This window comes from Salmo trutta, chromosome 1, assembly GCF_901001165.1.
Source record: "Salmo trutta chromosome 1, fSalTru1.1, whole genome shotgun sequence".
Classification (NCBI taxonomy): Eukaryota; Metazoa; Chordata; class Actinopteri; order Salmoniformes; family Salmonidae; genus Salmo; species Salmo trutta.
In genome coordinates this window covers 53492034-53504788 of record NC_042957.1, presented here as the reverse complement: position 1 = coordinate 53504788, position 12755 = coordinate 53492034, and the positions used below count along the sequence as shown (strand labels likewise).

At 41.0% G+C, this 12755-nt stretch overlaps 2 protein-coding genes across 6 annotated transcripts; one reads left to right on the top strand and one right to left on the bottom strand.

The window, feature by feature from the left end:
* Positions 1 to 40: 40 nt before the first annotated feature.
* LOC115200086 (galectin-2-like) lies at positions 41 to 6740 on the bottom strand. Its single transcript, XM_029762806.1, has 5 exons — positions 6661 to 6740; positions 2226 to 2321; positions 1096 to 1175; positions 602 to 773; positions 41 to 324 (listed from the first exon to the last, which is right to left on the bottom strand). The coding sequence occupies exons 2-5, from the start codon at positions 2238 to 2240 to the stop codon at positions 178 to 180; spliced, it is 414 nt and encodes a 137-aa protein (XP_029618666.1). The 5' UTR covers positions 2241 to 2321; positions 6661 to 6740; the 3' UTR covers positions 41 to 177.
* LOC115200061 (PRKCA-binding protein) lies at positions 1201 to 12755 on the top strand. 5 transcript variants are annotated; one of them, XM_029762783.1, is made up of 13 exons: positions 1201 to 1219; positions 4647 to 4716; positions 6341 to 6452; positions 6683 to 6811; positions 7806 to 7872; positions 8541 to 8630; positions 9158 to 9211; positions 9307 to 9369; positions 9571 to 9704; positions 9933 to 10025; positions 10153 to 10203; positions 10332 to 10476; positions 11043 to 12755. In XM_029762783.1, the coding sequence occupies exons 2-13, from the start codon at positions 4676 to 4678 to the stop codon at positions 11300 to 11302; spliced, it is 1239 nt and encodes a 412-aa protein (XP_029618643.1). In that variant the 5' UTR covers positions 1201 to 1219; positions 4647 to 4675; the 3' UTR covers positions 11303 to 12755. The 5 variants fall into 5 exon arrangements, with proteins under 5 accessions (XP_029618643.1, XP_029618627.1, XP_029618617.1 ...); XM_029762767.1 differs by lacking the exon at positions 1201 to 1219 and adding an exon at positions 3555 to 3855 and having other exon boundaries at positions 4651 to 4716; XM_029762757.1 differs by lacking the exon at positions 1201 to 1219 and adding an exon at positions 3557 to 3855.

The window sequence follows — 12755 nt, the reverse complement described above, 5'->3', positions numbered from 1 at the left end:
AAATATACCGTACTATGGGAAAAAAAGATAAACAATGATAGACTGTGGTCAACCCAGATACATATTTAATATGTGCAACAGTTCACTAATACATATATTAGAACAATGATTTGATAAATGTCATTGCTCCTGTCCTAACCCATTGACCTAACTAAATCACCCCTCATATATTGGGGTCTAGTAGATTTTGAAATAAGTAAGTTTGAGGTCTCCTTTGATACGAATGTAGGTAATGACGTCTAGGCCTTCACGATTGGGGAACTGGATCTCCTGTCCATCAGGCATCTCCACTTCAAACATGTCGCCCATCAGCTTCAGCACAATCTTGAGAGGGAGAAACCCCATTTGTTTACATCATTAGTGTTGTAGCACATTCACCCTTACACCCACATGGCCAATTGCAACGAACAAGGTGGACTAAGCACTGTGCAGTGTATTAGCGCTAGTTTCCTTAAAACGATACTAGCAGGAGATTACATGGACATAGGCCCTAATTGTTTCTGTTATATTGAACACCTGAAACACTATGCCCAAGATTCTCCATTTGTCTAGTCAGGACCAAACCCCCCTCCCTCCATATTTTCAACCTCCATTTTCACACCTTGAATGTAGAACCCCTTTGGAGTGGATTGTGGATCTCTCTCTTCTCATCACCCCAGCAGCCGGCAATCTTTGAGTTGCACACGAGCACAGTACCATCAGTGTCGTCATTGAAGCGTGGGTTAAAGTGCAGTGCCAGGTCGTCTTCATCACAGCCCAGGTCGATCTGGAACCTGGATATATAATACATATAATACATGTCTGTCAAACATGAATTGATTTCACACATACAGAATACCAAAACAAAACCATTCTCTGGTCTGTCCTCCTCTTTTGAACAATAATTTGTGAAACTGGTTATTTATTTATTTTTTATGCAGAAATTAATCTTATGGGTCCCTCTGTGTGATATAAACACAAAAACAATTAAATGCTGTGATTGGGAGTCCCATAGGGCGGCGCACAATTGGGCCGGGTTTGGCTGGGGTAGGCCGTCATTGTAAATAAGAATTTGTTCTTACTGACTTGCGTATTTTTTATTTTTTTTAAATGTACCTCTCAGCCGCATCCATAATCCTCCCCTGTACTTTGAACTGGTCTCCAGCTCTCAGCTCCACATGCTTCAGCTCAAGTTCCTATGAAGAACCATATAATTAAATCGAGTGCTTTTGAACATAAGGTAAAAGGGATTTTGTATTTTAATATGTCATGTTGGGTTATAAAATATTTAATGACTGACTTTTAATAATCATTGGAATCACTATGTACAGTGCATGTGTCGGGTTCACCTTGGGGTCATGATAGGGGCTGTACCAAATGTTTGATGTATTATAATAATTGATTATGCGTATGTTGTATTTATAGAAGGGGGGGTTATAAGACCCCTCCCTCCTTGCATTTATAGGGTCCTATACTATAGATTAACAATATATATATATTCATTATAATGTTTAATATTGTTCCACAGTCTTTTCTAAGTCTCTGCCTCTTATAAAGAAACGGTCTGAGAGATTTGTGACTGTGAGACAGAACTCTGCAGGGGAGTGAAAGAGATAAGAGACTAGTCAGACATTCCACTATAAATCAACTTGGGGAGTGGACATTTACTGCTGAGCCTTTAGATAACACTGAAACTCTTTGTTTATGTAGCTGTGTAGGCATGGGTTTGGTCTCATGAGTAGAAGGTAATGACGTAGGCAGTGACATCACTAAGATATATGACTGCAGGCATAATAAAACAACTCGGACCCTTTTCTATTTTGCAGAACTTACTCAGAAACGTGTGTGCTATGTTCCTGTTGTCAACTTGCAAATAATAAAGATTTTTGATTGATTTAATTAAAGATAATGTCTAATGCTAATTTCACCAATGAGCCCATGATTGACAAGGAACAAGGAACGAACCCCAACACATGCATAGATTACTTTTTCAACAATTACCATGTTGTCAAAACATAATCAAGACTCAAGGGCCTGACTGTTTAAATGAATTCACTCAGCAACACATATCTGAGTGCAGTAAGCATGTAGGCCACTATGGCTGCGTTTACACAGGCAGCCCAATTCTGATATTTTTCCACAAAAGAAAAGATTTGGGCTGCCTGTATAAACATAGCCTCTTCAGTAAGTAACTGTGTGGAATAAAAGTATCAGCACATGAAAGCATGAAAGTTAATGAGACTTACCATTGGCATTGCCATGTTGTCACTGGTGGTCAAAGCGGCCCTGAATGTGGTTTGAGATGCAAGACGGACTGGGATCGGACAAGATAACCTTATTTCCTGAGATACAGAGATTAAAATGTTAGTTGCAAGTTTGTACTATCCTTTTATGTGCGCAACCCTCCTCACACAGGTCACTCACTGATTAACATGATAATGAGGCATGCTTAATGATGATTCAATAAAAACAATACAATTATTCTCTTACTCACACCCTGATACTAGGTTATGACAAGAAGCTTGGTGGCAGACTGGCAGGGAAGATAGTTGCCTACTAAACTGATGCTTTTACTCACATGGAAAAGCCTGATATTTGATCAAAGTCACTCTGATCAATAATCAACTGTATAGTGCTGCACTGTATATTATAAACTGGGTGGTTTGAGCCCTGAATGCTGATTGGCTGACAGCCGCTAGTGGTGCTGTAATTACATTGTTTAAAGTAAATGACTGTCCAGTGAAAAATCTTACTTTTAAAAGCTCATGTTGTGTTAACTCATACCCAAATAATGTTATCAACTCATCTTTTACTCATATTTTGTGGTCAAAGCATACATTTCAGAAAAAAACCACACTTCAAACCCCACCTTAAAGTTGTATCTCAAACAGACGGTTTCAAAAATGCTTGCTATTTCCTCATATAACATGATGTCACGTTTTTGGCCGAGACGTCTCATTGGCTCCTTGGCTGAGCTGGCCATTAAGTCGTTTCCTTGTCATTAATATTTTTAATTACTGGTATACGCCCACAGCATTCTGTTGTTGGGGTACGCTCACACCATTCAAACACAGAAAAGCTGCTTTTTAACATCAATTTTAAAATTGAAGGAAATAACTATTTAACTAATATTGTAATTAATTATAGGTCATATTTAATAGAAATCTGGAAGCACTGGACAGTTAAAGTGCATGATCTGCCCTTAACAAATACAACAATGAATAGATTTTATGAATCAACAGTATATTCAGATATGGGAAAGTGTGGGAAAGCTGGGAAAGTGTGACGACTTCCCTAGCCTATCAACCTTTTTAGTCTTTGAATGGTCTTCCAAGTGCAAAACATACAAAAACGCTATTGAAAATATTCTATAAAAGGCATCAGGTAGAATAAGTAGATGAATCCACAAATACAATTTTATACATATCTTTAATGACAGCGTTTTCATGAATTGTATTATATAATATTGAAATACAGTCCAAAACAGTATGGTCCTTGCTATCTGGAATCCTCGGGACCTCCCTACCCCATTGAAGTAGAAATGTTAAATGGTTAAGGTAAGGGTTAAGGTTAGGTAAGGATTATGGTTAGGGTAGGGGTTAAGGTAAGGGTGGGACGTCCCAAGGTCCAGGATAGCGCTGACCATCTCTATGGGGAGAAGGGAAAAAGAATCAATGACGGTTTCCGCCAAATTCCCGGAAGTGACGAGACATGTAAACAGAATCTTCTTTTTGACAGATGAATAACCCGTGAAGTGGTCCGAAGAAATACAAAATAACCTAAAATACAATGTACATTTAAAGAAACATTCCCCAGGGGCATGAGATAAACGTTTGTGTTAAGATAACAACGCGCGTGTCATCAACTGTGTCGGAGGTAAATAGCTGGCCAGTGGCCACCTTTCTTTTTTTATCATGCTCATTTGCAATACACATACTGCTGACAGCTGCCAACATTAGGTAGCCTAGCTAGCAAGTAAGCTAACCATTATTTAGGGAGGTAGCTTGCTACTAAAGTTGCCATTTTTTTTTGTTGTTGCTTTCATTACAAAAGTACATGTTTGACTTTTGCGACAACATAACCTCCCGAGTGGCGCAGCGGACCAAGGCACTGCATCGCAGTGCTAGAGGCGTCACTACAGACCCTGGTTCGATTCCAGTCTGTATCACAACCGGCCGTGATTGGGAGTCCCATAGGGCGGCGTACAATTGTCCCAGCGTTGTCCGGGTTAGGGTTTGGACGGGGTAGGCCGTCATTGTAAATAAGAACTTGTTCTTAACTGACTTGCCTGGTTAAATAAAAGCCTAGCTAGGCTTGAACCAGGACCGACTAGCTGTGCTTGAGGAGACGAGGATCTCGTCATATTCATCGTCAACTAAAGCCCAGGTACTGGTTCAAGCTAGGCTCAGCTATCTACCAGCTGTGTTGGCTTCATCATTAACTGACAGCAGCTAGCGAATTCCCATTTCTTTCCAGCAAATAAAGGAAAGCTTTCAAGTTATTTGTTGCCCACATATTATGTTACAGTTACTGTGTCAGCATTGGCAACCTTAACCAGTGATGGAATTTTGTGTGAGGTAACTAGTTAACTTATTTTTTTTATGTCTTTATAGACATAGCTACTGCTTGACTAAGATTAATCAATGCCATTCTTGTTTTCCTCTTAGCCAGATTATACAGGATAAACGGTCCTGGAATGTTCACAGACATGGACTATGAGTTGGATGAGGACAAACTGTAAGTAAATATGATTTGCATCCTTTTCATGTTCTACATGTAAAAAAAAAAAGTGAAAACAGGTTTTTAGAAATGTTTGCAAATGTATTTATAAAAAAACAAAACAGAAATACCTTATTTACATAAGTATTCAGACCCTTTGCCATGAGACTCGAAATTGAGATCAGATACATCTTGTTTCCAGTGATCATCCTTGAGATGTTTCTACAACTTGATTGGAGTCCACCTGTGGTAATTCCAATTGATTGGACATAATTTGGAAATGCACACACTTGTCTATATAAGGTCCCACAGTTGACAGTGCATGGCTGAGCAAAAACCAAGCCATGAGGTTGAAGAAATTGTCTTTAGCTTCGAGACAGGATTGTGTCAAGACAGAGATCTGGGGAAGGGTACCAAAAAAATTCTGCAGCATTGAAGGTCCCCAAGAACAGTAGCCTCCATCATGCTTATATGGAAGAAGTTTGGAACCACCAAGACTCTCCCTAGAGCTGGCTGCCTGGCCAAACTGACCAAGAACCCGACGGTCACTCTGACAGAGCTCCAGAGTTCCTCTGTGGAGCTGGGAGAACCTTCCAGAAGGACAACCATCTCTGCAGCACTTCACCAATCAGGCTTTTATGCTAGAGTGGCTTGACTGAAGCCATTCCTCCAGTAAAAGGCACATGACAGTCCACTTGGAGTTTGCCAAAAGGCACCTAAAGGACTCTGACCATGAGAAACAAGATTCTCTAGTCTGATGAAACCAATATTGAACTCTTTGGCCTGAATGCCAAGCATCACATCTGGGGGGAACCAGGCACCGCTCATCACCTGGCCAATACCATCCCTACGGTGAAGCATGGTGGTGGCAGCATCATGCTTTGGGGATGTTTTTCAGTAACAGGGACTGGGAGACTAGTCAGGATCAAGGGAAAGATGAACGGAGCAAAGTACAGAGAGATCCTTGATGAAAACCGGCTCTAGAGCGCTCAGGACCTCCGACTCGAGCCAAGATTCTCATTGACAACAATGACCCAAAGCACACAGCCAAGACAACGCAGGAGTGGCTGCGGGACAAGTCTCTGAATGTCCTTGACTGGCCCAGCCAGAGCCCGGACTTGAACCTGATCAAACATCTCTGGAGAGACCTGAAAATAGCTGTGCAGCGACACTCCCCATCCAACCTGACAGAGCTTGAGGGGATCTACAGACTAGAATGGGAGAAACTCCCCAAATACAGGTGTGCCAAGCTAGTAGCGTCATACCCAAGAAGACTTGAGGCTGTAATCACTGCTAAAGGTGCTTCATCAAATTACAGAGTAAAAGGTCTGAATACTTATGTAAATGTAATATTTTCAGGTGGGGGGGGGGTTATTATACATTTGCCAAAATTTCTAATAACCTGTTTTTGCTTTGCCATTATGGGGGTATTGTGTGCAGATTGATGAAGGTAAAAAACTATTTAATCAATTTTAGAATAAGGCTGTAAAGTAACAAAATGTGGAAAAAGTGAAGGGGTCTGACTTTCCAATTGCACTGTACATCTCATCTAATTGGCTTTGACAGCGCTTGCTTTCCCAAATCATATTGTAGACACTAGACAGACAATGTATTGAAATAATCTCCAATTATTCTTCAACAGGGGGATCCCTACAGTCCCTGGGACTATATCCCTGAAGAAGGATGCTCAGAACCTGATAGGAATCAGCATCGGGGGAGGGGCGCAGTACTGTCCCTGTCTTTACATTGTACAGGTATTATGTACCTCTATACTGTACCTCAGTCCATTAGAGCGGTTGTGTTTGGTTAAGAAGCTATGTATCCAGAGTGTTAACAAAATTAGAAACATTAGATTATAGATGCATTGTATAAACCATTTTCTTGAACTTTCTTAAAGCAGTTTGTTTTAAGGCTCTGAGCTCTTATGGCTTTGTTTTTGTCAGTGTTGGATATATTCTTTACCTGTAACTGGGATCTCTGTCAGGTCTTTGACAACACCCCTGCTGCTCTGGAGGGGACTCTGGCGGCTGGCGACGAGATCACAGGAGTGAACGGCAAACCTGTGAAGGGCAAGACAAAGGTGGAGGTGGCAAAGATGATTCAGGCTGTCCAGGTACAATAAGAGGGCTTGGAATTAGCTTTTCAATAAATTTTGGTTTGATACTACAAAAGGCTACAAACCAGTTAGTGTATTTCCTATAGTTATTTTTTGATAGCCACACAACCCAAACCATGTATCAACACTGAAAAGACTAACAAGACTAACACTTACCAGTAGATAAAAATAGAAAGTCCAAAGCCACAGTATTTAATTCTGGATTCTGTGTTTTTTGGCAGTAAATTACCAGTCAGTCTGAAAAGGGCTGCGGTCACTATTAGACGTTAAATAATAGGGTCACCTCAGATCGCTCAGCGGAGCTAGTGAGAACAGGACAATAGCCAGGAGTTTGGGCCCTCACATCACCAGTGTGGAGTGGCAATGTTGTTTTTAAATCCATTGTGACGACACAGGAAGCTATGCGAGTTCAATGACTACCCCACCATGGTCTGTGCTCAGGATTAGAGAGATGGGGAGAGATGCTCCACTGTCTGTATAAAGGATTAGTATGTGCCATTGTTGCCCTTAGGCTTCGCTGACTCTTTCATTTTTTTGCATGCTATGCCCACTGAGTTGAAATTGTCACAGTGGTATTTATTGATATTACTTGCAAACTTTGTGCAGAGGATCTGTAATTCTTATGTTTCTACACTTGCAGAAGCACCTTTGTTTGGCTTAAATACTGCTATATTGTCCTTCATGATTTTCAGTTGAAATTAGTTAGACACACTTTGTACACATGGATTGTTTGGCAGTACCTTGTTCACTATGACCTGTCTGTAACGCTAATCCTCAGACTAACCAGGGGAGAAAGCAAATGTCAGGTTAGGTAGATCTATCAATACTGTATTGCCTGGGGGAACCCCATAGGCTATATATTTTAGTTTGAGTAATATGACCCCTGGGGGAAGTGTCGATGTGGATTTGCATCATGGTTTTTATTATACTGTGGTGGTGTTTGAGTTACTGTCTTCCTTATCTCTTCCATGCATTCCTCTTGTCTTTGCAGGGAGAAGCAACGATCCACTACAACAAGCTGCAGGCTGACCCCAAACAGGGGAAGTCACTGGACATAGGTAACAGTCGCAGAATACATCTCTAACATATACAGGTAATTGACAAAATAAAGGAAACACCAACATAGTGTCTTAACAGGGCGTTGGTCCATCACGAGCCGCAAGAACAGATTCAATTCTCCTTGGCATAGATTCTACAAGTGTCTGGAACTCTATTGGAGGGATGCGACACCCTTCTTCCACAAGAAATTCCATAATTTGGTGTTTTGTTGATGGTGGTGGAAAAGGCTGTCTCAGGCGCCGCTCTAGAATCTCCCATAAGTGTTCAATGGGGTTGAGATCGGGTGACTGGCACGGCCGTAGCATATTGTGAAATATCAGCAAATTGAGCAGTCTTCGTCACTGAAGCTCTTGTCAAACTTGCCCCAACAATCATCCCTCTTGCAAAGTCACTAAGATCTCTTCTTCTAGCCATGGTAGCCAACATATTGGGCAACTGGGCCTGCCCAGCATTTTTATACATTATTAAGCATGATGGGATATTTATTCCACAACTGTGTGGAAGCACCTGCTTTCAATATACAGTACATTGTATCCCTCATTTACTCAAGTGTTTCCTTTATGTTGGCAGTTTCCTATATATGGGTAGAGTACCATTCTTACTCACCAGACAGACAGATGCTACCATCATAGTATGTTTTTATGTTGTGTTATCTGGTGTGTTTTAGTGCTGAAGAAGGTGAAGCACCGCCTGGTGGAGAACATGAGCTCTGGTACAGCCGACGCTCTGGGGCTCAGCAGAGCCATACTCTGCAATGGTGAGACTGGGACAAAACACGCTGTCCATCCATCTGGCCATGTTATAGATTTCTATTATTTCTGACTTTACTTTCCTCATTGCATACACTTGAAGCCAATTACAGTCAATTGAAGCCAATTTAGTTAGTATCATACCTATGAGACTGGCCCTGTCCGAATAACCATACTAGCGTACTACATACTTAAACTGCATACTCATTTTGGCATTTGATCTCGTAGAATTCACTTGTTTTCTGACTCACGTGTTTGACAAAAGCTGATAATCAGATAAATTGACTCGCTGTACCAAAATGAACGAATGGTGGGAGTTAACGCAATCACGCATTAGATGACTCATTTGGAGTACTATTTAAAAAGTGTCACTTAACTTTTTTTCAGATACTATCTAGTATGCTAGTATGGGTATTCGGACACGGCCACTGCATAAGCTCTGTGCCATCTCATGATGGCTGATATCATCTGGACTGGAGAGGGGCACTATGCTACTACTGTAAGTGTCCTCATACTAGGCCCTTTTCTTTTTCAGATGGTCTGGTGAAGAGACTGGAGGAGTTGGAGAAAACAGCAGAGCTGTACAAAGGTATTTTTTTAAATTATTGTAATGTTATTATGTATGACATTCTCTATACGTTTTCCCCTCTTCATGCACCACTGTCCTTGTTTGTCTCTTTACAGGCCTGATGGAGCACACGAAAAGACTGCTCAGAGCCTTCTTTGAACTCTCTCAGACACACAGAGGTGAGTTACCACGCCCTGAAACTACACAAACGTTATGTTAAACTACAAATCTAGACACAAGATAACCATGTACTATGGTCATACTCAAGCTCCCTCACACTGGAAGTGAACAGGTTTGTATTTACAGTAATGTGTTGCATGCCATGAGACTGGATGATGTCTGATTGTTCCACTCTCTCCCTCTGCCTGGACGACCCTCAGCGTTTGGGGATGTGTTTTCTGTGATCGGGGTACGGGAGCCTCAGGCTGCAGCCAGTGAGGCCTTTGTGAAGTTTGCTGAGGCCCATCGCAACATGGAGAAGTACGGTATCCAGCTGCTAAAGACTATCAAGCCAGTGAGTAGTAGAAGACATTAACAAACAGTCAAATCAATACACAAACCATTAACAGGATTCATATACCAACACCCCAACAAGCTTGCATTCACTCCTGCATGTACCTAGATTAGGTAACATACATCCCCACACATCCATATATATATGGATGTGTGGGGATGTACGTTACCATATATATATATTGGGAATCAATTAATCATGTTCCTCTCTCTGTCTCCTATTTTGTAGATGCTCCATGACCTGAACACCTACCTTCATAAGGCAATACCAGACACCAAGCTCACCATCCGCAAATACCTGGACGTCAAATTTGAGTACTTGGTGAGAGCAGACCCCTTATTCAAAATGTCAACATTGATCAACTAAAAACAGGGTCTAAACTGTACCAAAGCGTTTATTTCTAATGTGTTAGTCATTGGCGTAAAAGTTAATCCATTTTGTGTTCCAGTCTTACTGTCTGAAAGTGAAGGAGATGGACGATGAAGAGTACAGCTGCATTGTGAGTACCTTACCTTACTTTCTATGCCTGTAGTCCATACAGAAACACTGATATCATTGAGTAACAAAGTGGATCTCTGTAGCGTGTTTGTGATTTAGTTTTTCTTATATACCTGTGTGTTTCCTTAGGCGATAGGAGAGCCTATGTATCGCGTCGGCACAGGGAACTACGAGTACCGGCTTGTGCTGCGGTGTCGACAGGAGGCCCGTGCTCGGTTCGCCAAGATGAGAAAGGATGTGCTGGAGAAGATTGAGCTACTGGACCAGAAACATGGTTTGTTCTCTCTCTGTGTCTGTCTACCTAGGAGAATCATCCTCTCCATTAACGCTCTGTCCAGCTACCTGTAATAAGTGGACAGAGTATCTGTCCAAACAGTCTCTCTCTGTTTGCCCATTACTAATGGATATAAAAGCCTTCCCACTGGGCAAAAACTGGGTATGTCAACATTGTTTCCACGTGGAAAACTGATTGGATTTGCAAAATCATCAACGCAAGGGAATTTTGTATTATTTTTCACCCAACTTTTTATAATAATTATTTTAGATTTTATGTAGAATTCAAGTTAGTTTAAACCTCAATCAAATGTAAATTAAAACTAGACGTTGAACTGACATCTGTGCTCAGCGGGTAAATTTATCCAATGTATGATCAGTCCCTCTCTCCCTGCTTCACGATATACTAATGTATCAGGCTGAGCGTTTCTCGGCACAGATGGCCTACTAATTGTAAACAACTCTTTCTTTGACCTCTGCACTGCTAGGAAATACCAGATATGTCTAAAGTGTGGTATTAGGGTAGGGTGTGTGTTTACATCCTTCTCCCTTCCTGCTTCCATTCAGTCCAGGACATCGTGTTCCAGCTGCAGCGTTTTGTGTCAGGCATGTCGCGCTACTACGACGAGTGCTACGCCGTGCTGAAGGAGGCTGACGTCTTCCCCATCGAGGTGGACCTCTCCCGCACAATGATCAACTACGGCAGCCAGTCACGCTCCTTCACAGAGGAAGAGGAGGAGGAGGAGGGAGGAGGAAGTGAAGAACAGGATGGGGGTGCTGGCAAGCAGGCTGAGAACGGTGCTGAAAAACTTATTGATGATTATTGAGAGTTTATATGATTGTTTTCTGGAGCAAAATTCCACCTACGTCTATCAACTGCCACTCACTCTGCATTTATTTAGCAATGATTAGTTAAATATGTGGAAATGGTCAGCAAAGTCATCACACTGGAAAATACTACTGTGAATTGCTGCTATTCGACTGTACTGGAACTAACTATTGCAACCTACTGTAACCAATACCATTTCCACAACTGACAGCCATCACTGTAACCAACTTTGTGGAGCTTGAATCGATTTCTCAACGGGTTTTTTCTGGATCAGTTTATTCTGCTAGTTTATTTCAAGTCCCTACCAAACACATATCAGATTGGTGGATGATATTTCCCTTAAAAAAATGTATATTGTTGCTAAATGAGTGCAGCACAGTATGTTACAGAATGAATGGACAAAGTGTATTTTTATCTACAGGTTGTAGGAGGTGCTGATGATTCAGTTTAGAGAAGTGTATATATGTTTGGGGGTCCTTCAGTCTCATTTGATTCATATGTGGACAGACGAGTCTATTCTCAACAAGTGGCCAGTCCTGGGTCTTGATGAGATGACAGCGGTTAAATGCTGTTCCCGATAAAATGATGGAACAATTTGGGGAGAGCACATGGTTAAGAGAGATCATTAACCAGGGCTGGCCACAGACCAAAATAGGACTTTTCCATTGACACAAGCCCTGATGTTACAAGTTTAACAGTCCCACTCAATATTTTGAATTCTATCTGCACTAAACCACATGACATTTGAATGGGGTAGCTGAACATAGTAGTGAGGTACAAATCACTTGTAAAGGATGAGTGTGTAATGGCAAGGTTTGGCCCTAACAGCATTTTAAACTGTATGAAGGAACCTCGGTCAAATTACATTTTATAATTCCACTGTTTTTTTGTTACTTGTCTTTTTCTGTCATTGTTAAGGATTTCTCTGTCTCGCTGCTGCACCTGATGCTGATTCTCAGCCCCACTACAGTATAATAATCATAAAACAAGTGCAGTAGAGGGCTGTGTTCTCTCAAATTGGAATGTATTTAATCAAAGGGACCTTTGTCTTATGTTTTGATTTGTCAACTACTGAACTGTATTGATTTTGTGCTGAAGCTTTAATCTGGTTACATTGCTACTCTTGCTCAGTTCCACAAAGTGAACCGTGAACATTTATACCAATTTGATATGTGCAAATTGTGTTTTTATTTTGCTCTATGCTTCATGTATTATTAAAATACAGTATGTATCCATTGTGAAAACCATGGGCTCATAAGGGATTTACAATATAAGGAACATTGCTGGAGCTTCCAGAATGTCTTATTTTATGAAGATATTGAATATTTTTATTTCCTGTGTGTTTTAATCTTGTGTTGAGCTCTTCTGTGTTTGTCTTTATGTTACATGTTGTGTAGGTAAAAGAAGGATTCATTAATTATTCAGATTTAATTAAAGTTTCTGCAAAAAAA

Coding starts and splice junctions, on each gene's coding strand:
- LOC115200061 (XM_029762783.1), top strand. CDS start 4,676: ATGTTCACAGACATGGACTATGAGTTGGATGAGGACAAACT. Junction 4,717..6,340: donor GAGTTGGATGAGGACAAACT/GTAAGTAAATAT, acceptor ATTCTTCAACAG/GGGGATCCCTACAGTCCCTG. Junction 9,705..9,932: donor TGCTAAAGACTATCAAGCCA/GTGAGTAGTAGA, acceptor CCTATTTTGTAG/ATGCTCCATGACCTGAACAC.
- LOC115200086 (XM_029762806.1), bottom strand. Junction 774..1,095: donor ATTATGGATGCGGCTGAGAG/GTACATTTAAAA, acceptor TTATATATCCAG/GTTCCAGATCGACCTGGGCT. Junction 325..601: donor AAAGGGGTTCTACATTCAAG/GTGTGAAAATGG, acceptor CTCCCTCTCAAG/ATTGTGCTGAAGCTGATGGG.